Below are 22,479 nucleotides of genomic sequence, written 5' to 3'. Positions count from 1 at the left end.
GCGACGCCTGGGGGGTGGGGCGCGCGCGCAGAGTGACTGGCTTCTCTTACCACCCCTTCCCTCCCTGTTCCACTGGGGAGCCATTCGTTCACCGACTGGCGCTGGACAGAGGCGGAGCAAGAGAGACTAGGGAGGGGGGTCCGGAACGGCTGCAAAAGGCGCTGGGGGGAGCTGCCGAGGGGAGCGGCTGCTACCTTTCTGGTGCTACAAGATGCCTTTGTCATTCGAGTGACTCCAACCACATACACACACACACACACACACACACACACACAGAACGGATGGGTGTAAAAATATATGAGAGTGAACAGAAGCGGAGCGACCCTCCTGAAACGCTGCTGGGCTCTCAGTGAGGGTTTCCCCAGATTCTGGGTGCTGCATCGCCCTGGCTGTTTCAGATTAGAAGCCGGGGGAGTCGAAAGTCGTATTTTACCCATCCCCACTCACCAAAGATGGGCGAGTGCCAGAGACTGCAGCAAAGAAGTTCCCCGAATCCACCTGACATCCTGACAAGTCGCGTCACAGACACCATCCTCCCCTCCCCGGCATTCCCTTCGGATACGAATCCGCTTTCTTCGCTTGCGGGAAGTGAGCGGTAGAAGAGGGCCTCCTAGCGGTCGGTCGCCTGCTAGCGTCTACGGCGGCGTCCGGCGGGACTAGCGCTGTCCAGGGTGCTGATACGTCTGCTTAGCAGCAGCGTCACTAAAAACTCAGTTTGTTCATGGGGGGGGGGGCTCTAGAGCGCGTATGCTCCGTATTAATATCGAGTCCCCCCCGCTTTGTTGTTCCCTTCCTAACTGTGCCATACCGGCTGTGCCCTCTTCTTACTCCAAAGGTCAGGACAGAACTGCGGTTTTTTAAACATCAAATCACCACAGATCTAAATGGGGGCCAGTGAAATCCTGGCTTTAACATTACCTAGTTTCAAATAGCATGCTTAAATGCGAAAAGCAGTGCATCCTTTCACCTTGTTTGTCAGTACAGCTCTGGTTTCCATAATCATCTGGAATTATCTGTTAACTTTGCTCTGACGGTTTTATTTTCCAGGTTTTCTATGCTGGAGGGTGGATGATCATGGTTTAGAGAGAGTACTTTTTTATTTACTTACTTACTTACTTCATCCCCTGTCTTTCTCCCCAGTGGGGTCCCAGAACAGCTGACATCATTGTCCTCTCCTCCCTCTTATCCTCACAACCACCTTGTGAAGTACTTTATGTTGAGAGTCTTTGAGTGTCCCAAGGTCACCCCGCAAGCTTCTGTGGCAGAGCGTGGGATCAGACCTGGGTCTCTCACATCCTAGTCCAGTGCTCTAACCACTACATGACACTGATGGGCAGTTTTAGACTCTAGCCTACAGATTCTAGTGCCCTGTTTGGCACTTCTCATTCTGCACAAGAAGCAATACTGGAACAGGGATATATACTTCTCCCCACAGATCCTGTTGCCCTGACCTGGATAGCCCAGTCTAGCCTGATCTCATCAGATCTCAGAAGCTCAGTAGTGCCAGCCCCGGCAAGTATTTGGATGGGAGACACCCAAGGAATACCAGATGCCTGACATGGAGGCAGGCAATGGCAAATCCCCCGTGAACATCTCTTGCCTTGAAAACCGTGTGGGGTCACCATAGGTCAGCTTTTATGACAGCACTTTCCACCACATCCCCTTCTAATCAATGGTTTGAGATAGCCTTGCAAGTAGTAACGGGTTCCTGGATTACAGTGAATCTCAACTGATTAGTGCAGCCAGCACTCACAAGGGTACATACTCAAGAGTACAAGAACCAGTTTTCTGTAGTAGGGTATCAGACTAGGAGTGGTGAGACCCCAGTTCAAATCTTCACTTAACCATGGAGTTTATTGGGTGACCTTGAGCTGGTCACTCTCTCTGATCCTTACTCACTTGACAAGATTGTTCTGAGAACAAAATGAACAAGATGAGCATTATGCATGCTGCCCTGAGGTCCTGGGTGGAAGAATAGGATAAAAATGTGATGGATAAAGGCACCGTCCTCCCCATTATTTCACTGCATGTTTCTGTGTACAGATGAGGTCATTTTGGCTCAAGAACCAGCTATTCTGGAGATAGATCAAGATGGGTAGCCGTGTTTGCCTGTCTGTAGCAGTAGAAAAGAGCAAGAGTCCAGCAGCACCTTAAAGACTATTTTGTTAGTCTTTCAGGTGCTACTGGACTCTTGCTCTTTTCTACAGCTATTCTGGATTTTTGTGTTAAGAATTATACCACTCAAAGGTGATCAAGTTGACCTTGATTGGAACCACTGTTTCAGGACCATGGATAGTACCCAAGGCAGCATGAGGATATGCTGCCTGGTAAACTCCAGGATATTTTGATCAATGACTGTTCTGCTGGACCAGAAAAAAAGGAAAAGAAAACAATGCCTTGTTTTCCTGTCTATGCAGCCTAGTAAGAAAAGGCTGCTCCATGCGTATCCTAGAGAGGGAGACGGGTGCTGAAGCAGACCACATTCCAAAATTATTCAGACCATCTCTAGTTTTCTCCCCCTTTTCCCCTGCCTGGAACTGGTACAGATTTTCCCCAGGTCCAGGCTTCCCACCATCATATCCAAGACAGCTTCTGTCCCTCCTAAGTAGATGGTTGTTTAATGGTCGTTTATATGCACTTGAAAAAGATGCAACATTCTTCATAGCCTACATAGTATGAGGAAGGTCAGCAGGAGCCTCGTCCTACAGACAGGAGAACTGAAGGAGAGACAGAGTCCAGATTCCATATACTGCCCTGTGAGATCTATTTTTATGTGCTCCAAGAAAAGCTTGCCCACCCAGGTTGATTCCCATTGTTCAAAATTCATCCAGTCCAACACTCTGTATCACACAGTGGCCAGAAATACCAGTGCCATCAGGAGGTCCACCAGTGGGGCCAGGACATTAGAAGCCCTCCCACTGTTGACCCCCCCAAGGACCAAGATGACAGAGCATCACTTGCCCCAGAGCCCCTATCTATACCTTGTGGCTAATAGCCACTGATGGACCTCTGCTCCATATGCTTATCTAATTCCCTTTTGAAGCCGTCCATGCTTGTAGCCACCACCACTTCCTGTGGCAGTGAATTCCAAGTGTTAATCACTCTTTGGGTGAAGAAGTACTTCCTTTTATCCGTTCTAACCCGACCGCTCAGCAATTTCATGGAGTGCCCACAAGTTCAGTTGTCGTTTCTCCAAGCTAAAGAGCCCTAAGCTCCTTAACCTTTCCTCATAGGGAAAGTGTTCCAACCCTTTTATCATTCGAGTTGCCCTTTTCTGCACTTTTTCCAAAGCTATAATATCCTTTTTAAGGTGTGGTGACCAGAATTGCACACAGTATTCCAAATGAGGTTGCACCATTGATTTATATAGGGGCATTATGATATTGGCTGATCTGTTTTCAATACCCTTCCTAATAATCCCCAGCATAGCATTTGCCTTCTTTATTACAGTCACACACTGTCTTGACATTTTCAGTGAGTTATCTACTACAACTCCAAGATCTCTCTCTTGATCAGTCTCTGCCAATTCAGACCCCATCAACGTGTATTTATATTTAGGATTTTTGGCTCCAACGTGCATCACCTTGCACTTGGCCACATTGAACCCATTTGCCATGTTGATGCCCACTTGCCCATCTTTGACAGATCCCGTTGGAGTGCCTCACAATCCTCACTGGTTTTCACTACCCTGAACAACTTCGTATCATCCGCAAATTTAGCCACTTCACTGCTTACTCCCAACTCCAAATCATTAATGAACAAGTTAAAAAGCAGTGGACCAAGTACTGATCCCTGCGGTACCCCACTGCTTACCCCCCTCCACTGAGAGAACTGCCCATTTATACTCTCTGTTTCCTATTAATTAGCCACTTTTTGATCCATGAAAGGACTTGTCCTTTTATCCCATGATTTTTGAGCTTACTTAGGAGCCTTTGATGAGGAACTTTATCAAAAGCTTTCTGGAAGTCAAGGTAAACAATATCTATTGGATCCCCCTTGTCCACATGTTTGTTCGCCCCCTCAAAGAACACTAACAGGTTAGTGAGACAAGATCTTCCCTTACAGAACCCATGCTGAGTCTGCCTCAGTTCACCAGATCAAACCCTAATCTGAATGGGAGGTGGTTATCTTTGACTGTCTGCTCAGCCAGTCACTCAGATGTGCAACAGAAGAGTAGGGAAACCCATCTTTTCCAACTACACACTCTGGTTGTGTGTTATATAGGTTTAAATATATCAAAGGGGGTAGGTAACATGCATTAAGTGATCACAAAAGAAAAGCCCTGTTGTATCAAATCAATGATACATGCAGACCAGCATCTTGTTTCCAACAGTTGTCACCCAGTTACCTCTAGGAAGCCCACGAGGAGGGCATAGTCAACAGCCTGCTTCTGCTGTTTGTCCTGTTAGAGGGAGACCGTCTCTGAAGATCAAGGTTCCATTTACAATGAGTTAATAGGCCTTAATAGACCTGTCCTGCTCCAGAAATGTGATCCATCTCTCTTTACCACCAGTGGCCACCTCTACATCTTGGGATAGTGAGTTCCACAAGTTACTTGTGCATCCACTGAGAACTATGTACCATTGTGTACCACTGAGAATACTCTTAGGCTTGGCCCCTATTCCCTTTACTTTCATTTTGTTGCAGCAAGTGTCCCCTTAGAATCCTATCTACAAATATACTGGTTGCGGACTTTCAGAAGGTAATTGATACTAGCCAGGATATTAGCCCCTACATAATGCTGTTCAAAAACCCCTCATTAAAACAAATGCAACATGAGCTGAGGGCAGTAATAAAAAATTCACAGCCACGTATTCACTGTTCTTAACCAATTCATTTTTTAAAAATGAAGAAACACTCATTTTTAGCAGAATTAGTGAACCAATTAAAAGTAAATCCTGCAGTGTCTTTGTGCAAGCAGCTGGAAATCAAATACAGAGAAAAGCAATAGCAGCCCCTGAATTAATGCTTGCGCATAGTTTAAATACAGCAATGCATTAACAACAATCATCACCCTTCTGTAGGACACCAGTCAAAATCCATGTTTTCTCCACCTCCCACCTCAATTACACGAGGCATTTATTAACTGATGAATGATTTCGAATGAGATGCCTATAATTTATAGCCCAAGGCAGCTTTCCTACAGGCTGTCATAAATACAGCAGAAGGTAAGAGAGGAAAACACAAAATACCCACAGGATTCGAGAGAGAGGATAATACGGAGAGGACTAATTTTGTAGCAATATATGCCGGGGTAGGTCAATGGTGCAGGCAAACACACTGAGTATGCATACACCCTTTCACACTCACACACACACAGAAGAGCAGCAGATTTGAAGCATGGTGAAATGAAGCTCAGCCAAAGCACTTTGACAAGGAGACCCTGTTAGAAAGCATGTCACAGCTACCCCTGGAACTTGCCTCTGTGGTGTTCAGGTTGCTGAATCATCTTGCAGATACCAGAGGAGGGGCTGGGCTCTCCTTTCATCTCAGGAAGTGACATCATAGAGGGGCAGGCCTTAGATTCCAAAAGGGAGCTGGCCAAACTGCTGCATCCTGCACAGATAATTCTTTGTTGCTTCCCTTTGCTTCCTTGCTTAATTTACACATGTTGCCATTTGCAGGGAACGAGGAACAGTTTCTTTTTTATCTTATATACAAGGGCCAGAACAATGTGAAGGGCTTCAACCACCTATATGTGAAAGAGCCGGGAGGAGGCATTCTCTCCCTCCTTAACTTGTGCAGGGGCTTTGCACAGAGGGGACCACTGGCAGGTAGAAGCAAGCAGAGCCCAGACCCCAGTAGCTCTGCAGGGTCTGGCTTGGACTGCTATAGTGGCCACTCAGCTTAGCTTGCTCCTGGGCCATTTTTAACTCCAGTCTCTGCCCCAGATATACAGGTGAAGGGGCTGACCCTGTTGGGAAGGACCCCTGTTAAGTTTTATGGGACAGACTAAAAGAGCTCTAACATGGTGCAGCTGAGAGTGGGCAAAAGCTTCTCTACGCACACCAGCCTTACTAGTGGAGGCTTCACATTTGCTCCAATGGGGCTCACATTTACACCCCTTCACTTTCTTCCATAGGTAGGAATGGTTGCCATTTACCCCTGTGGAAGATAAGAAGGCCTAGGATGCTCAGAGATGCCTTGTGCCTCACAGGCACCCCGTCCATATTTCCTCCATTCATATTTAGCCCATGCTAATGACAGGCATCTGATAATGTAATGAAATAACTATTATTAACCCCGGATTAGCAATGGACTGTGGATGCAAAGGACTCCAGGTGGAACCTCCAGCTGTGTTTTTGTGCTGAAAGGCAGATGTCCAGGTACAAAGTGCACACCCAGCAGATGGGTTGAGAAGGGCACTTGTGAGCTTTCCTGCAAAATACATGGATGTAGCAGCTTACAACCCTCACTCTCCTGTGAAGTTAAAGGGAAACACACCTATTTTGACACATGTTCTGAGAACAAATTTATTTTAAATTGTCTCAGATGCTTTCCCATTATTGCCAGACACCTGAGACAATTAAAATAATCACACTTCTAAACAATAGCCCCCCCCAAATTACAACAAAAGAAAAATTAATCTGAAAAACTCAAAGCAGGAAACCTTGGTGGAATGGTATTACTTTTACTTGATCTGTGATGGTCTGTCACCATGTCAACAGATGGACAGGGCTGGCCCAAGGGTTAGTGGCACCCTAGGCAAATGACTTTGCCCCTGTCCCTAGCACCGCAAGGAAGCCAGCTCCACTCAGGCTGCCCTCACTGGGTCAAGGGATGCGACTTGCCACTGATCCCAGACCTGCCAATGGAGAAAGACCCCACCCACCTGGGTGCATCAGTGTAGCACAGCGACACCCATGGCTACCGCCCTGAGCCTGCTCCGGTGGGGTAGGGTGGGGTATAAATCCTAAAATAAATAAATAAATAAAATGGTGCCATATCTCCCAGTCTCATCCTAGACCCAGCCACAAGGGTTCATTGCCCAGCTGCTTTGGGACAGTGCCACCAGCTGTGGCTGATTCCACAGTACTGCAGGAGAGCTGGTTTGGTGCCCCTCCAGCTCTGGGATAGACTGACATCCTAGGCAATTGTCCAGGCATGAGTAGCAGACAGGCCAGCTATACAGGTGGACTTCACTTGAGAAAAAAATTCAAGGGGCGGTGCTGCCACAGAGAAGGCCCTGCTTTTAACGACTGCTATTTGTCCATCAAATGCAAACCTACATCTGTGCATTACTTATATCTCCCTCCTTCCCCTAATTGCTGCAAGAGAAACATAACAACCTGCCTCACTTTAATTTAACATGGAAACTTGGAAAATAACAGCTGTGTGTCTCACTTGGGGAGAAGAACATGGGATATTTTCTCCCTCTGTGAAGCAAGAGCACACAACTTCGGATGCATAGAGCCATTTGGCATAGGAGGTCTTGCTCATTTAATAGCTTGGTTATATCTAAAAGGATAAGATGGGGGAATCAGTGTGGTACAGAGGTTAGGGGACTGGACTGGGCTCTGTGAGACCCCGGCTCAAATCCCCACTGTACTGTGAAGCTTGTTGGATGACCTTGGGGCAGTCACTCTCAGCTGAACCTTCCTGCCTTGAGTTCCTTGCAGGAAGGATGGGAGACAAATATGCTAAATAACAAATACACATGGGTGGCCTGATTCACCCTAAAGAAAACAAGGTGGGCGAAACCAAAAAGAAGTGCTCCAAACCAAAGTTATTATATAGTTCAATTAATTTTGTTCAAAGGGATCTTCTTCAGGGACCTCCAGAGACAGTAATGATAATAATGAGAAAACCATATGAACAGAACCGTCCAATGTTTCACAACACGGACCGTACAATCCTAAACAGATTTACATCCTTATAAGTCCTTTGACGTCAGTTGACTTAGAAGGGACTTGCTCTGTTTAGGATTGCACTGTGTGTGGTGGTGGTGGGGGAAGTTCCATGAAGTCACAGATGACTTAATGCAACCTTGTAGGGTTTTCAGGACAAGAGATGTTCAGAGGTGGCTTGTCATTGCCTGCCTCTGTGTAGCATCCCTGGTATTCCTTCAAGGTCTCCCATCCAGGGGCAGGAACGCACAGGAACGGAGTTCCGGCTGGCTCCTGAGTTGGCCACGCCCAGCAGGAACTCATTAGCATAATAGGGCACACCCAACAGCAGAAACTCATTAGGATTGGCTACATTAGGGGTGTGTGGCCTAACCCTGCAAAGGGTTCCTGCTACAAAAAAAGGCCCTGGGTTTTGACAACAAACAACGTAAACAGAATAAGGAGCAAAAGGTGGGTGTGGCTGGATGACCACACTTCTGGTGACATGGCGGTGTGGATTAATATGCTAATGTGCTGTGCTGTCGGGGTGTGGCCTACTATGCTAATGAGTTCCTGCTGTTGGGTGTGGCCTGTTATGCTAATGAGTTCCTGCTGGGCTTTTTCTACAAAAAGAGCCCTGCTCCCATCCAAAGACTAGCCAGGGATGACCCTGATTAGCTTCCAAGATATGATGAGATCAGGCTACCCTGGGCCGTCAAGGGTGCACTATGTAGTCCTTAAAAAAAAACTTTTAAACATGTATTTATTTTACTCGAGCTAGCTCACTGTTCTTTAGCCTCCGGCTCACACATTTTTGTCTTAGCCCAGGAAGGACGGCTCCAGAGCAAACTAATTTATGCAGCAGCTAAATCGCTGGCTCATAACTTTAATACCAGTAACTCACAAAGTAGAATTTTTGCTCACAAGACTCCAAAGCTTAGAGGGAGCATTGCTCTCCACCCACCAGAAAGAATGAAGCCCCTTGTCATTGAAAGCTGAGAGATACTCATAGAACATTGCTATAATGTTAGCTCACTTTGGGCAATGGACTCACTCAGAAGGGTTCAGGTAGGGCAGTGTAAGCCTTCAGAGAAGAGAGAGCACCCAAACTACTTTGCTTTTAAGGTGCAAACATCGTGAAGGCTAACAGCTGTGTAGCTATTATACAGATAAGATTGCAAAAGACTTGTTTGCCAGTTGATATTCTCCTATATTAGGTAAGAGATTGCTTCAGTTCATTTTAAAGTACAGGTTCGATAGCTTAGAATCTGAAATTGGTTTGCTGGAAGATATATTTGATGTATGATCAGGCACGGTTTTCTTCTTCTTTTTTCTATCTCCATACTATGGGTCATTTTTGTTCCTTATCTGTTATATTTTAATTTTATGAAATGTGGTTTTTAAAAATAGTTTTTAATTGTTTTAAATAAAAAAGCATTTAAAAAAAGGTAAAGGTTCCCTTGCTCAAAAGCCAGTCGAATCCGACTCTAGGGTTGCGGTGCTCATCTCCGTTTCAAAACCGAAGAGCCAGTGCTGTCCGAAGACGTTTCCGTGGTCATGTGGCCGGCATGAGTAAACGCCAAGGCGCACGGAACGCTGTTACCTTCCCACCGAAGTGGTACCTATTTATCTACTTGCAATTTCTTGCTTTCGAACTGCTAGGTTGGCAGGAGCTGGAACTAGAGACGGGAGCTCACTCCGTCATGCGGCACCCGGGTCTCAAACCATGTTGATGCTCATTTTGTTCTTGACTGTGAAGTAAAAAAAACACCTATTGTCTGGTTTAGTATCTTGATTAAGTTTTTTTGGTTTTTAAAAAAGATTGAAATGGGTTGGATTATAGTGAATGTTTTTGGAACACTTCTGGGGTGAGTTTGGCTCTGTTTGGGTTTTCCCCCCTTTTCCTGTTGCTAGTGGTGCTGTCCTCCTATCTTAGCCAGTGGCTCAAATCAGATTACAGCTTCTCCACCCGTGGTGTCTTAGTAATGTCACTCAACAGAACAAAGTCTGAGTGGCACCTTTAAGACCAACAAAGTTTTATTCAAGTTATCTTAAAAGATATCCAAAGGCATTCAAGAACACAAAAAGCCTTCAATAGCATTGGATGGTCAGCCCTGGCCCCTACCTGGTGGAATGCGCTCCCATATGAGATCAGGGCCCTGTGGGTTATTTTACAGTTCCGCAGGGCCGTCAAGACGGAGCTCTTCCACCAGGCTTTTAACTAGGGTGACAGACTTCCCTCCCTCTTTACTGGGCCTCCCCTCAGCGGGTCAGAACTGCATACCAGAGTTGGCATCTGTGAGGTTTTAACGTCAATGACAACAGCACCGGATGAAGGCCATTGTGGTGTTTTACTAGTGTTTTAACTGTATTAACTGTGTATATTGTATTTTTTATCAAATTTGATGGAACCCGCCCTGAGCCTGCCATGCAGGGAGGGCGGGATATCAGCCAAATAAAAATAAATAAATGCAGCAAAGATGCCCACTACATTAGAGTTTGGAGTAAGGGCAGCTGAGGAGACCATTGCATTTCTCACTAGCTCTACAACAACCTTCCTCCCTGCAGAGATATCAGTATCTGACAAGCTTGATAAGCATGGAAGTGGCCCCCTCCATTACTTTGCATCCAAGCCAATTCAAACGTTTTAAAAGGTTTTTAAAAAGAGCTCTTTCAATTGGGCCCAAAACAAACCGGAAGCCAGAGCAATTGGTATACCTGACAGGGGTCTGATTCATTGCATCAGACCCCTGTGAACACCCCAGATTTGGCCTCAGCTGAAGCTTCCCAACCATCTTCAGAGGCAGTCCCATCTGGAGCATGTGACAGGTGTATAATCTGGATTCTATCGCCACACAAATGACAGTGGCCAGGTCAGCTTTCTCCATGGAACGCCATAGCCAATGAATCAGCCTAAGCCAAGAAGAAGCATTCCTGGTCACCTCCAGTAAGAGTGAGAAATCCAGGAGTGCTCTCTAAACTGTGTTCCTGATCTTCGTGCCAGTGCCACCCCGTCCAGAACAGACTGTTCAACAATTCACCTTGTCTGGGTTAAGTGTTCGTTTGTTTGCCTTCATCCAGTCTTTCACCGCCTCCTTAGCATTGGGTGGGAAGAGTGATTTGGATGCTTCCTTTCTGTAGGTTAATCTATGATGGCTCATTCATACATGCAAGTCAGCACCTGATACTCCAAACACATGACTGATGGAAATGCCGGCACAAACTTCTCCTTAGCCATGCACACACACACACACACACAGAGAGAGAGAGAGAGAGCATTTTTCGTGTGTGCCAAAGAGCTTTTTGCGCTGACTTTAGGAGGGGGCTGTTATATACTTTCCATCAAGCTACTGGAGTAGGGCAACGGAACTACAGGGAACCAGCAAGCACATCGTTAATTGGCCTTTAAATGTTGATTTATTGTAGTGCTTCCTACACTTTGGTTAACTGAGACATGTTTGTTTCTTAATTGAAATGGGAGGCCCACTTCTCTCTCGCACCTACTTTCTGAGTGCAAAATAGGAACAGCTCCCCCCCCCGCCACTATGAGGAGTTCATTATTTCTGTTTCTGTATAAGAAAATTAGAGGCCAGTGGCACTCTAACTTTGTTCTATTGCTTCAGACCAACACGGCTGTTCACCTTGATTTATGTTTCTGTGTAGGTCACTGATCTAGGAAGCCTGGGGTAGAATCCCATGCAAAAACGTATCTTGCCGCTTCCTCCAAGGCTAGATAACTCAGTTGCATCTCTGCATTGGCAGAAATTGAGTGAATTGGTCTCACTTGTTAAAAAGACACAGCCAAATGACCCACCTCTAGCAGACCTTGATTAGAAGGAGGCAAGGCCAAAGCAGGAAGTCATACAGAGGTGCAGCAAGTGGAGACCCAAAACATCCCTTAATTATTTCATTAGCTGATTTCTCAGCGCTCACCAGCAGTTCCCTCTTAACATAGTAATACGCCTGGACTTATTGCCCAGTAAGGATAAGGGTTTGGCTTAGCCTTTCGCTTGAGATTCCTGTTTTCTCTGTGCAGGGATTTTTCTTTCTGTACAGAGGAATGTTCAGTCATATGACACTTTGCGTGCAGTCTAAAATGGCACCATTCAGGGGCAGGCTTGCCACATTTTCAGCTTAAGTCCAGTGGCACCTTTAAGACCAACAAAGTTTAATTCTGGGAATAAGCTTTCATTCACGCTACAAACAGGAAATGCCAAACAGGCAAGTTAACCCAAGATAGTCCATTATTATAATCATCATTTTTTTAACAAAAGAGATTTCCACAAAGAAGTGCTGATATTGAAGACTCCATGGATTTCACTGTTTCCTAACTGGGACTCATCTCCAGTTCCAGATTACCAAATATTATGCGTATGCTCAGAGACTCTGGTGTTCTTATAAATGCCTTGGCTAATATTAAGCCCCCTAATGAGATGATCTTTGCTAATATGCTTGAGCTCCTTCAAAATATTCCAGTGATAGAGTTGTGTTAGGACCATGTCACCTAAAAGAAGGCGACAACAGGCCATAGCTCAGTGAAGGATCACACACTTTGTATGCCCAAGCTCTAGATACAATGCTGAACATCTCCAGTTATATGGATCTCAGGTAGCAGGACTGGGGAAAGCTCTTGGCTATGATTCGGGAGAACTGCTTCTCATAGACAGGACTGAGCTAGATGGATTAGGTGGGCTGACCCAATTTCAGACACCTTCATACTTTCATTGATAGATAAATACATTTCCCTAGAGGATAGCTCTCTGAGGGAAATATTAGCTAGGACAGCTAAACAATCCCCCCCCCCCCATTTTCAGAGGCAGAATAGCAGATGTCGGAGGACAGGGGAGAGCTGATTTCCTTCACAACCTTCTTTTGGGCTGTCCAGGAAGCATCTGCCTGGCCAGGGTTAGAAACAGTATCCCAGACTAGATGAGCCTTTGGTCTGATCTAGAAGACCTCTTATATTTGTTGTTTACTCTCTCCCCCCATTCATCTCCTGCACACAACAGTGAGATTGGACAAGCTGTCAGAAGCTGCCAGGGTGAACACAGATGCCATCCGCACAGCCCAGGAAGAGATTTCCGAGTACCGTCGACAGCTGCAATCCAAAACTACCGAGCTTGAAGCTTTGAAAGGGACCAAGGAGTCTTTGGAGAGACAGAGGGCCGACATGGAAGATCGCCATCATGTCGATGTCCTGTCTTATCAGGTAACATGCAGCTGGGCTTGGTCATAGACCGTATACCCATGGGATGTGCAGCTTGGTACAGGCAAGGCAGCATTCTTAACACACGTTTTATTCTTCAGTCTATATATATACAAAGTAGAAACAAAAATATAGCAACAATGGTAGCAGATCTACCCATACGTTTCTATAAAAGGTTTCCAAATACCTAAATATCCAAATAGCTAAAAATAAGGCCATGTGCAATTGTTGTTGTCATATGTTCAGATACAGATAAAGTTGTAATGTCCTCAATTGTTTGATTTACCAGAGGTGAGTAGTTATCTCTCCAATGTACTAATACAAGTCTTGTAGCTGTAGTATGGGCATGGAGGGTCTGTTTTCATTGACCATCAGTTAGCCTCCAAGTATAGTTTGAAAGTACATAAGCATCCTTAAACATCAATGAGTATTCTTATACAATACTGATACAAGTAATACCTTCTTCCCAGAAAAGCTGAATGACTGGTCATGCGCAAAGCATATTTTTAAGGGACGTGTCTTGTGAGTTACAGTGCCAACAATGAGACACTTAGCCCTTTACTAAAGAGTGGCTGTGGTGTCCAGTATAATGGAAATATCATTTTTGTTGCTGAATAAGTCACAACTTAGAATCCATAGAGAAAGCAGGTATAAACTTTAAGGCCATACCCTATTGCTTTGGCAAAATAGGGTAATCTAACTCCTTCCTCTATTCATTCCTGAAACTCTGTATATCATATTTATTAATCAGCTTCAAATACTTATAGAGAAGTATCGTAGGTTTCATTTTCTGAGTCAATTAAATTAGAATATCCAAGAACAAAGGGGACTCTGAGACATGGGATGCCACAGAGACGTATTTAGATATCAACAGATGTTGCAGTTGTTCATATTGCCATTCAACAGAAACTGACAAATCATATCTAGGCCTCACCTGAGAAAATAACAAAAACTCATCATCATAGTCGATCAAGTGGTCCAAAGTAAAAATCACTCTATCAGTCCAACCTTTCCATAAAAAAGATTGCTTCCCCATTTTTAGATTTGGTTTGGCCCATAATGTTAATTTAGTCTGTGAAAATGGATCAAATTGATATTGTCATGACTTTATGTGCCACAGTTCTGTAGCTGCAGAAACTGCAGGAGGGACAGGATCCACTCTAGCATAAGCAGACCCTTAATGCAGTCCACTTAGAGAGGGGCATCAAACAAACAGCCAAAAGAGCCAAATATGGATAGTCCAACTGCAAGGAGCAATCCAAATAATAAATTTAAATTAACAGATATGCCTGATGATATAAACTAAGATCAAGGAAACCAAGTCCTACTTCATTGAATGGGAGCTGGATCCTCTTTAAAGATATTTGAGGCAGTCAGGAACCCCATATAAATGTTCAAAAGTATAAATTTTACAGATATATCTACAAGGTATATGAAAAGGAATTGCACGTAAAGTATAAATAATTCCAGGTATAATGTTTATTTTGAGCCTCTTTGCCCCATAAAGACAAGTTGAGTTGCCCAACTATCCAATTCCAAAGACATATCAGCAGCAGTCTTATTAAAATTTAGCATAATCATATGCGTACTGTCTCTAGGAATCAATATTCCAAGATAAGTTATGACATCTGGGCACCACTGAAAATGTCCATAAACAAGGACAGTCCATGATATATTGTGTTCCAGTGGCATCGACTCAAATTTTGTCCAATTATTTGAATAGCCAGACAAGTCTCCAAAGGTGTTAATCATATTCATTAATGCAAGAATGGAAAGATCATCTGCATAGATAATAATTTTAAATTCAAAACAGTTATATACAAAGCCATAAATATTATTTTGCCCAAAGGCCCAAGCCAGATGTTCCAGACATAGATTAAAAAATGGAGAGAAAGAGAGCAACCTCATATAGTGCCCCTCTCAAGAAGGAATGGCTCAGAAAATATGCCATTAGTCAGTACCCTGGATCTGGAAGATGAATAGTGGATTCTAATCCATTTCAAAAATTCATAAGGAAAACCAAATTTAGTCAATGTAAAAAGGATAAATTTCCAGCATATTTTGTCAAAAGCTTTTTCAGCATCAAGTGAGAGAATGGCAGTTTGATCAGATTTCTCAGACCCTTGAACAAGGTTACTCTCAACAACGCTCGCTGGCAGTGATTTGTTTATTGAGTAATAAAGATGCTTCAAGTTGAGACTTTCTGTGTCAGAACTAGAGTTCTGGCGCCAAGGCCTTAAGTTATACCTCAAGTCTACCGTTACATTATCTATTACAGCGGAGCAAGCACAGACAGTGTCCAAGGTCATCGCTCCATCCCTGGGAAGGGAGGTTTCTTAGGAAAGTTACCATCCTAAGATTATCAGAGCCTTGCCTACCTCCTATAAATCCTACGTGATCTACCAAAGTTGTAACAACCTTTGGAAGTCTGTTAACAAGAATGATTAGTTAGTATCAAAGAAATAGGATGAACATTTGCACAATGAGTATGGTCTTTGCCAGGTTTTGGAAACACAATAATATATGCATCATATAACAAAAAACTGTCTTCAGTTTTTAGGGTTGCCAACTCCAGATTGGGATCTATGTAGAGTTTGGGGGGATGGAGCAGGGGAGGGTGGCATTTGGGGAGTGAAGGGGTGTGATGCCAGAGACTCCACCCTCCAAAACTGCCAGTTTCTCCAGGGCAACTGATCTCTGTAGTCTGGAGATGAGTTGTAATTCAAGGAGAAATCCAGGCCTCACCTGGAGGTTGGCAAACCTATCTGTCTTTCTTACCTATTCCATGGCAGACAAGCTGGATCATGTCTAGTCTTTTCAGGATGTAAGAAATAGAGATCTTCTATGTCTTAAGTATCACATCTTTGGATTTTTTGTACAACAAAATACAGAAGGTTTGAAAGCTGCACCCAAGTATAGCATAGGAGGCTGGAACAAAGATTTCCATACTACTTATGTATTACTTACAAAATCCAAACGAGAGGTGTAAATCTCTAATTTTTTTCTGATCATTGTGGGTGTATATGTGTGTATGCCTGGAAGTCATGGTTGACTTCTGGCAGCCCCTAGTGGGGCTTGGATGTTTCAGGCAGCTGGCTTACTATTATCTACCTAAGGGACCGCCTTTTCCCATATGCTCCCCCAAGAGCGCTGCGATCAGGGATCCTGGACCTTCTCCAGGTCCCAGGCCCCCGGGACATCAAGCTCTCCCAAACCAAGGCCAGGGCCTTCTCGGTGGCGGCTCCTACCTGGTGGAATGAGCTCCCGGCGGAGATCTGGGCCCTGCGGGACCTTGTACAGTTCCGCAGGGCCTGCAAGACGGAGCTCTTCCGCCAGGCTTTTGAGTAGGAGCCGCCGCCACTGCCACTATACCATCTTCGTGGCGGGATTTACCATCTACCTGGCCTTGGGTACGGAGAGATGCCGCCCTGAAGAAGAGCCCTGCGCCGCCCTGAAGACGAGCCCTGCGCTCAGACTTTTACATCGTCGGCCGCCAGTGAGGATCGTCCATCTTGAACTTTCTTAAAATTGGACTGTAGAGCACCTTTTTAGTTAAATCAAAACAAGATGTACTGAAGTTTTAATGTAACATGTGTTTTATTCTCGGCATCTGCCACTTGTTTGCTGCCCTGAGCCATACGGGTAGGGCGGGATATAAATCCCAGAATAAATAAATAAATAAAAATAAAACTATTGCCTGCCTCTGCGTCCCAGCCCTTGGTATTCCTTGGAGGTCTCCCTTCCAAGTACTTGCCAGGGTCGGCACTGTTTAGCTTCCTAGATCTTATGAGATTGGGCTTGCCTGGGCTATCCAGGTCAGGGCAAGATCTCTATTTTTTAACATTTTGGATCCACTGGTAATTTTCATGGATGGAATGGATTTCTGTCTGCATAGCATGACCTCCTCACCTTCCCCTCTCCAGCTGTAACCAGAAATGACTCCCCAGTGCTTCTGGGGGCAGGTGATTCCCAGGATCATATTTAGGGAATAGGTTGGTTGCAGGAGGGTGAATCAGCAGAAATCACACACACCCATTTCCATCCACAGATTTGTTCCATGGGATCCAATCTTGAAAACGATAGACATGATCCAGCCACAGTTCATCCCCATTGACTTCCATGGAAGATTTTTTTCCCTTTCCAATGAAATGAACTTTAAAATGCTTCCTTTTAGACCAATTGTGCTTATTATTTTTTGGCTGGGGTCATGTCCATTTGACTCACTTTTAAAGATAGCTTGGTTAAAATGGGAAAGGACCACAAAAGGTCAGATCCAGTTCCTTCAGGGCCAGATCTGCCTGTGAGCCACCAATTGTCCAGCCCTGAACAAGGTGAAAGACGACCAGAAGAATCCTAGATTCAAGTACAGTGGCACCTTAGTGACCAACAGGAGTTTAGGGGTATAAGCCTTAGAATCTGATGAAGGGAGCTTTGGTTCTCAAAAGCTTATAACCCCCCAAAATCTGGTTGGGTCTCTAAGGCGCTACTGGACTCAAATCTAGGTCTTCTGCTGCAGGCCAGCATGGCTGCCCACCTGAACCCAGAACAATTCTGTCTCTCTTCCGTAGGAGAGTATCGCACAGCTGGATAACGAGCTGAGAAACACCAAGTGGGAGATGGCAGCCCAGCTCCGGGAATACCAAGATCTGCTCAACGTCAAAATGGCCCTGGATATAGAGATTTCTGCATACAGGTATCCCTCCACCAATCAGGGGGAATTATCAAGCCATGCTAGGGAAGGGTAACACACACCAGCAAAACGCCACCTCTTGACATTACCAACTTCTCACACTTTTTACGTGCACGCCCCATACCCCTTGTCTTTAGGATTGTTTGCTCTGAATTTAGACGTCTACTCTTTTGTTCTCCCTTCTGTTCTACTCTTTTGTTCTCAAATGCCATGTATCTCTCATTGCTCTTGGGCTGCTGCCTGCCTAGTCCCATATCCTTTAGTCCTCTTTGTGTTTTGCTCTGATTTCCCAACACCGACACAGCTTGCTTTTCCCCTTCCTTCATCACATGCAGATTAAACCCTTCTCTGCCTTTTTCCTCCAGCCGCCTCTCTGCCTTTTTCCTCCCTAGAGGTTCCTCCTTATCCGTCTACTTACCACTCATCACACCTTCTTTCATCCTTTTTGTCTGAGTTTCAAGGCCCTGAGCTTCCTTTCCTTCCTCTTTCCCATCCCTCGCTGTGCCTGTCTATAGAATCCTAGCCAAACTGACAAGCTTCCCATCTCTCAGAGAAACTGGGTGACAAAAGATTTGGCAATCAAATATTCTGTGAGCAAACCACAACATTCCACACCACCCCTCTAGCTTAACCAATCAATGTCAGGCTATACCACTGCATGTGAAATGCAATTTGGGTATTATACCTCTCTATTTTTGATATATGCTGTCATTCACAATGTGACAATAAAAAAATAAATGGTGGATTGCATTTAGACATGGATCTAAACATTGTGTTGCTAATGTGCCTTCTTAATAGGGCAGTTTTGGGGCTGGGGGGGTCAGCCCATCAGTCTCTTGATCAGAGCCAGCAGGAGGGGGCAGTGGTTAGAGTGTCAGATGACGATCTGGGAGATCCAGGTTCAAATTCCCACCCTGTTGTGGAAGCTTGTTGGGCGACCTTGGGTGGGTCATATCCTCTCAGCCTAAACTACCTCACAGGGTTGTTGTCAGGATAAAATGGAGAAGGGTGAAGCCACTCAGGGTCCCCAATGGAGAGAAAAGTGAGGTTTAGGTCAGAAATATAATTTTTAAAAGTTATTAAGAGTTCCCTGCCCATCTGTTTGGTTTGTGGGGGGTTTTTTGCATTGTGACTACACGCGGCACATTGTAAAGTAGTTCCGACTTTCTTTTTCTCTCCCACCCATCTTTGAAACAGGAAGCTTTTGGAAGGAGAGGAGTGCCGCATGGGAGCAGGATTGGGACTATTCCCTTTCCCCGAAGCCCTCCCCAAAGTTCCGAGCATTTCCACTCATATCAAGGTCAAAAGCGAAGAGAAGATAAAAGTGGTGGAGAAGTCAGAGAAGGAGACGGTGATTGTGGAAGAGCAGACTGAGGAAGTCCAAGTAACTGAAGAAGTCACTGAGGAAGATGGAGGTGAGAAAAAAGAAGGGGAGGAAGAAGAGGAAGAGGAGGAGGAGGAGGGAGGGGAGGAGGAAGAAGGAGAGGAAGAGAAAGAAGAAGAAGAGGAGGCAAAAGAGGAGAAGGAAGAATCTGAAGGAGGAGAGGGTGAGGAGGAGGAGGAGGCTACATCTCCAGAGAAAGGCAAAGAGTCTCCATCAGCAGAAGCAGCTACATCCCCAGGACAGGAGCCTGCAGAGAAAGATGCAGGAGTCAAATCTCCAGAAAAAATTAAGTCCCCAGCAAAGGAAGAAGCTGAATCTCCTGCAGCAAAATCCCCGGCAAAGGCTGCCTCTCCCACAAAGGAGGAGGCCAAATCCCCTGCCAAAGTGAAGTCCCCAACCAAGGAAGAGGCCAAGAGTCCAGCAGCCAAGTCACCCAAGAAAGTTCCGTCCCCCACCAAAGAAGCAGCCAAGTCTCCATCAAAGGTTGTATCTCCTACCAAGGAGGGAGGCAAGTCTCTAGAGAAGGACAAGTCCCCAGCAGTGAAATCTCCAGAGAAAGAGGAGGCCAAGTCTCCAGAGAAGGTCAAGTCACCCACAAAGGAAAAAGCCAAGTCTCCAGAGAAGGTCAAGTCACCCACAAAGGAAAAAGCCAAGTCATCAGAAAAGGAGGCAGCCCCACAAAAGGAAGCAGCCAAGTCACCCCAGGAAGATACGAAGGCAGATGTGAAAGAAAAGAAAGAAAAGGAGAAAGAGGAGGAGAAAGCACCAACAAAAGCAAAAACAGAAGAGAAGAAAGACAGCAAGAAAGAAGAGCACAAAAAGGAAACCACAGCTAAGGATGTGCAGAAACCTGAAGTCAAGGTAGTGGCAGAGGAGAAGAAGGCCAAGACTGAGGACAAGGAAGAGACCAAGCCCAAGACACCTACCCCTGAGGAGAAGAAGGAGGAGGCAGCTGCTAAAGCTGAAGAGCCCAAAGAGAAGGAAAAGGAACCTGCCAAGCCAGCAACAAAACCCAAAGAAGAGCCTGCGAAAGAAGAGAAAGCAGCAAAGAAAGAGCCTGAGCCAAAACCTCAGGAGAAAGACACAAAGGCCAAGGAACCAAGCAAGCCAGCCAAGAAGGAATCAGAGAAACCAAAGACAGAAGAGAAGAAAGAAGAACCCAAGAAGGAGAAAGTTGAGCCCAAGAAGGAGCAGGAGGAGAAACCCAAAGCTGAAGCCAAGGCTAAAGGAGAAGCCAAGAAGGAACCCAGCAAAGACCCCAAGGAGACGCCTGTGAAAGAAGCCCCCAAGGCAGCCAAGCCCAAGACAGAGAAAGTGGAGAAGTCCTCCAGCACAGACCCCAAAGATAGTAAAACCACAGAGAAAGTGGAGTCGGCTGAGAAAGCAAAGAGCGAGAAGTGAAGAGAGGCCCTGGAGGAGCATGATGCCCCCCCCCCTTGAGGTGCTGCAGAGGGTCTCCCTGCCCCAGGGCTGGCTCCCACTGCCCTCCAAAGACCAGACTTTGCTTAGGTGAGCAGCCATCGCTCTCTCACCGAGGAATGTTAGCAATATGTTGATGTGAAAGAAAAATAAAAAACCCTAATCAAGCAATGAAACGAACTTCCCCACCCAAAGGGGGTTCGGTTATGTTATGATAGCTTCCGTAGCAGAATGTGATATACGCAGAATGCCACATTTAAACACTTGAATTATTTACCGGGGGGGGGGACCCAGAGCAAAACTTGACTGCCCTTTTCAAATAAGTGCATTTATTTACCTAATGGGCAACCAAGGGTCGAATGCAATAAATGAATGTAGAGCTGGGGGGAAAAGAGTTAAGCTTTGGAAGATGTACAGTAGGCTAGAGAATTCCAAAATGATCTAAAATGCCTTGTTTTCATTACATACGCCACACACCTCTGTCATCCTCACTTGAGTGCTTCATCCCTAGCTAGTCTCAGGATATTTGGGGCACCCCTCTGCTGCAAGCTGAGATGGGCTTGGAAAAGGTTTCATGGTCTTGGCTCCTCCCCCACCCCCCAGTCTCAAGGGACTCTGGGAAATCTAGTTGGGAAAGTGTGCCGCAATGTTCGCTTGCCTTTTTGTTTCTTGGTGCAGGAATGGCCATTCTCAGAATTCTTTGGGAGGCAGACATACCAGGTAAACCAGTTTCCGTTTGTAGGTTAACATGCCCTCTGTATACAATCACGTACACACACACACAAAGAAGTGCACTATGTGTAGACTCACTCAGAAGTTCACTTCCAGTTGCTTTTGTGCAATATAAGCAAATAAAAATGCTTACAAAGAGCGGCTTGTCTCCTCCGTGTTGTGGTCTTCATTTTGGGGCATAAATTGCCAAAAGTACCCAAGCAACAAAGGGGAGAGGGACTGACAGAGGGAGGGGAAATGTCCTGGACCCTCTGGATCTTCCTACCTCCCAGCCCATCTCTTTTCTCGCCCCCAATTCCCCATGGCCCTGCTGCCTACTCACCCCCCTCCCTCCTCTTTTCCCAGTTCTTGTTTCTCCTCCCTCTCCTTCCCTAGACCCTTTGAAGTACTTCTTCAGAAGTGATCAAACTTTGGAATTTGCTGCCAGTGAATTTAGTGATGGCACCATGGACAGCTTTAAAAGAGGATTAGAATTAGACAGAAGATTTATGGGCCAGGAATGACTACTAGCTATGATGACCAATGGGAATCTCTGAATACCACTGCTTGGCCTTTATGCCCCTGTCGGTTGGCCCTCCAACGCAGCTGCTTGGCCACTGTGTGTTGGATTTCAGCCAATGTTCCCTCTAAGCTGTGGAGTCTTGTGAGCAAAAATTCTACTTTGTGAGCTACTGGCATTACAGTTGTGAGCGATCGATTGGGCTACTGCATAAATGAGTTTGCTCTGGAGCCATTCTTCCTGAGCGAAGACAAAAACTTGTGAGCCGGAGGCTAAAAAACTGTGAGCTGGCTCACACTAACTCAGCTTAGAGGGAACATTGCTCCAGACTAGATGGACCATTGATCCGATGCAGCAGGATACTTCTTATGTTCTTATGACCCCACCTAGTGTAGGCTCATAGCACCCATCACACTCAGTGGCAGCCCAAGAACATTTCAGTTGCCCCACCCATCTGTGGCATTGCTGAAGACTTCACCCCCAACACATAATGCCTTGTTGCATTATGACATCAATAATACACAATGCTCCAGAGGATCTTGCGATTCCTTCTACGCAATCCCACTCTGGGAATGTGCAACAGCCTCTGGGGGCATGCCTTTGTTCACTCTGCTTATTCACCAAGGCCTTGGGAGTATGTTGGGTCATGCAAGCTCATCCACCATTTTGCTCCTCACTCATTCACCACCAGTGGTCACCTCCAGGTCTAGGCCTGAACTTCAG

At 45.5% G+C, this 22,479-nt stretch overlaps 1 protein-coding gene across 1 annotated transcript in view; it reads left to right on the top strand.

Annotated features, from left to right (window-relative positions):
- NEFH (neurofilament, heavy polypeptide) overlaps positions 1-21,389 on the top strand; it is a gene marked incomplete at its 5' end in the record, with an annotated part of 23,681 nt that extends 2,292 nt beyond the window's left edge. The window contains 3 exons of the mRNA XM_015406012.1: positions 12,836-13,035; positions 17,601-17,725; positions 18,920-21,389. Coding sequence (XP_015261498.1) covers positions 12,836-13,035; positions 17,601-17,725; positions 18,920-20,507 — 1,913 coding nt within the window. The remainder of the gene's footprint in view (positions 1-12,835; positions 13,036-17,600; positions 17,726-18,919) is intronic.
- Positions 21,390-22,479: the final 1,090 nt, after the last annotated feature.

Source organism: Gekko japonicus, unplaced genomic scaffold (assembly GCF_001447785.1).
Source record: "Gekko japonicus isolate JY-2015 unplaced genomic scaffold, Gekko_japonicus_V1.1 scaffold431, whole genome shotgun sequence".
NCBI lineage: Eukaryota > Metazoa > Chordata > Lepidosauria > Squamata > Gekkonidae > Gekko > Gekko japonicus.
This window is presented reverse-complemented; position numbering and strand designations above follow the sequence as displayed.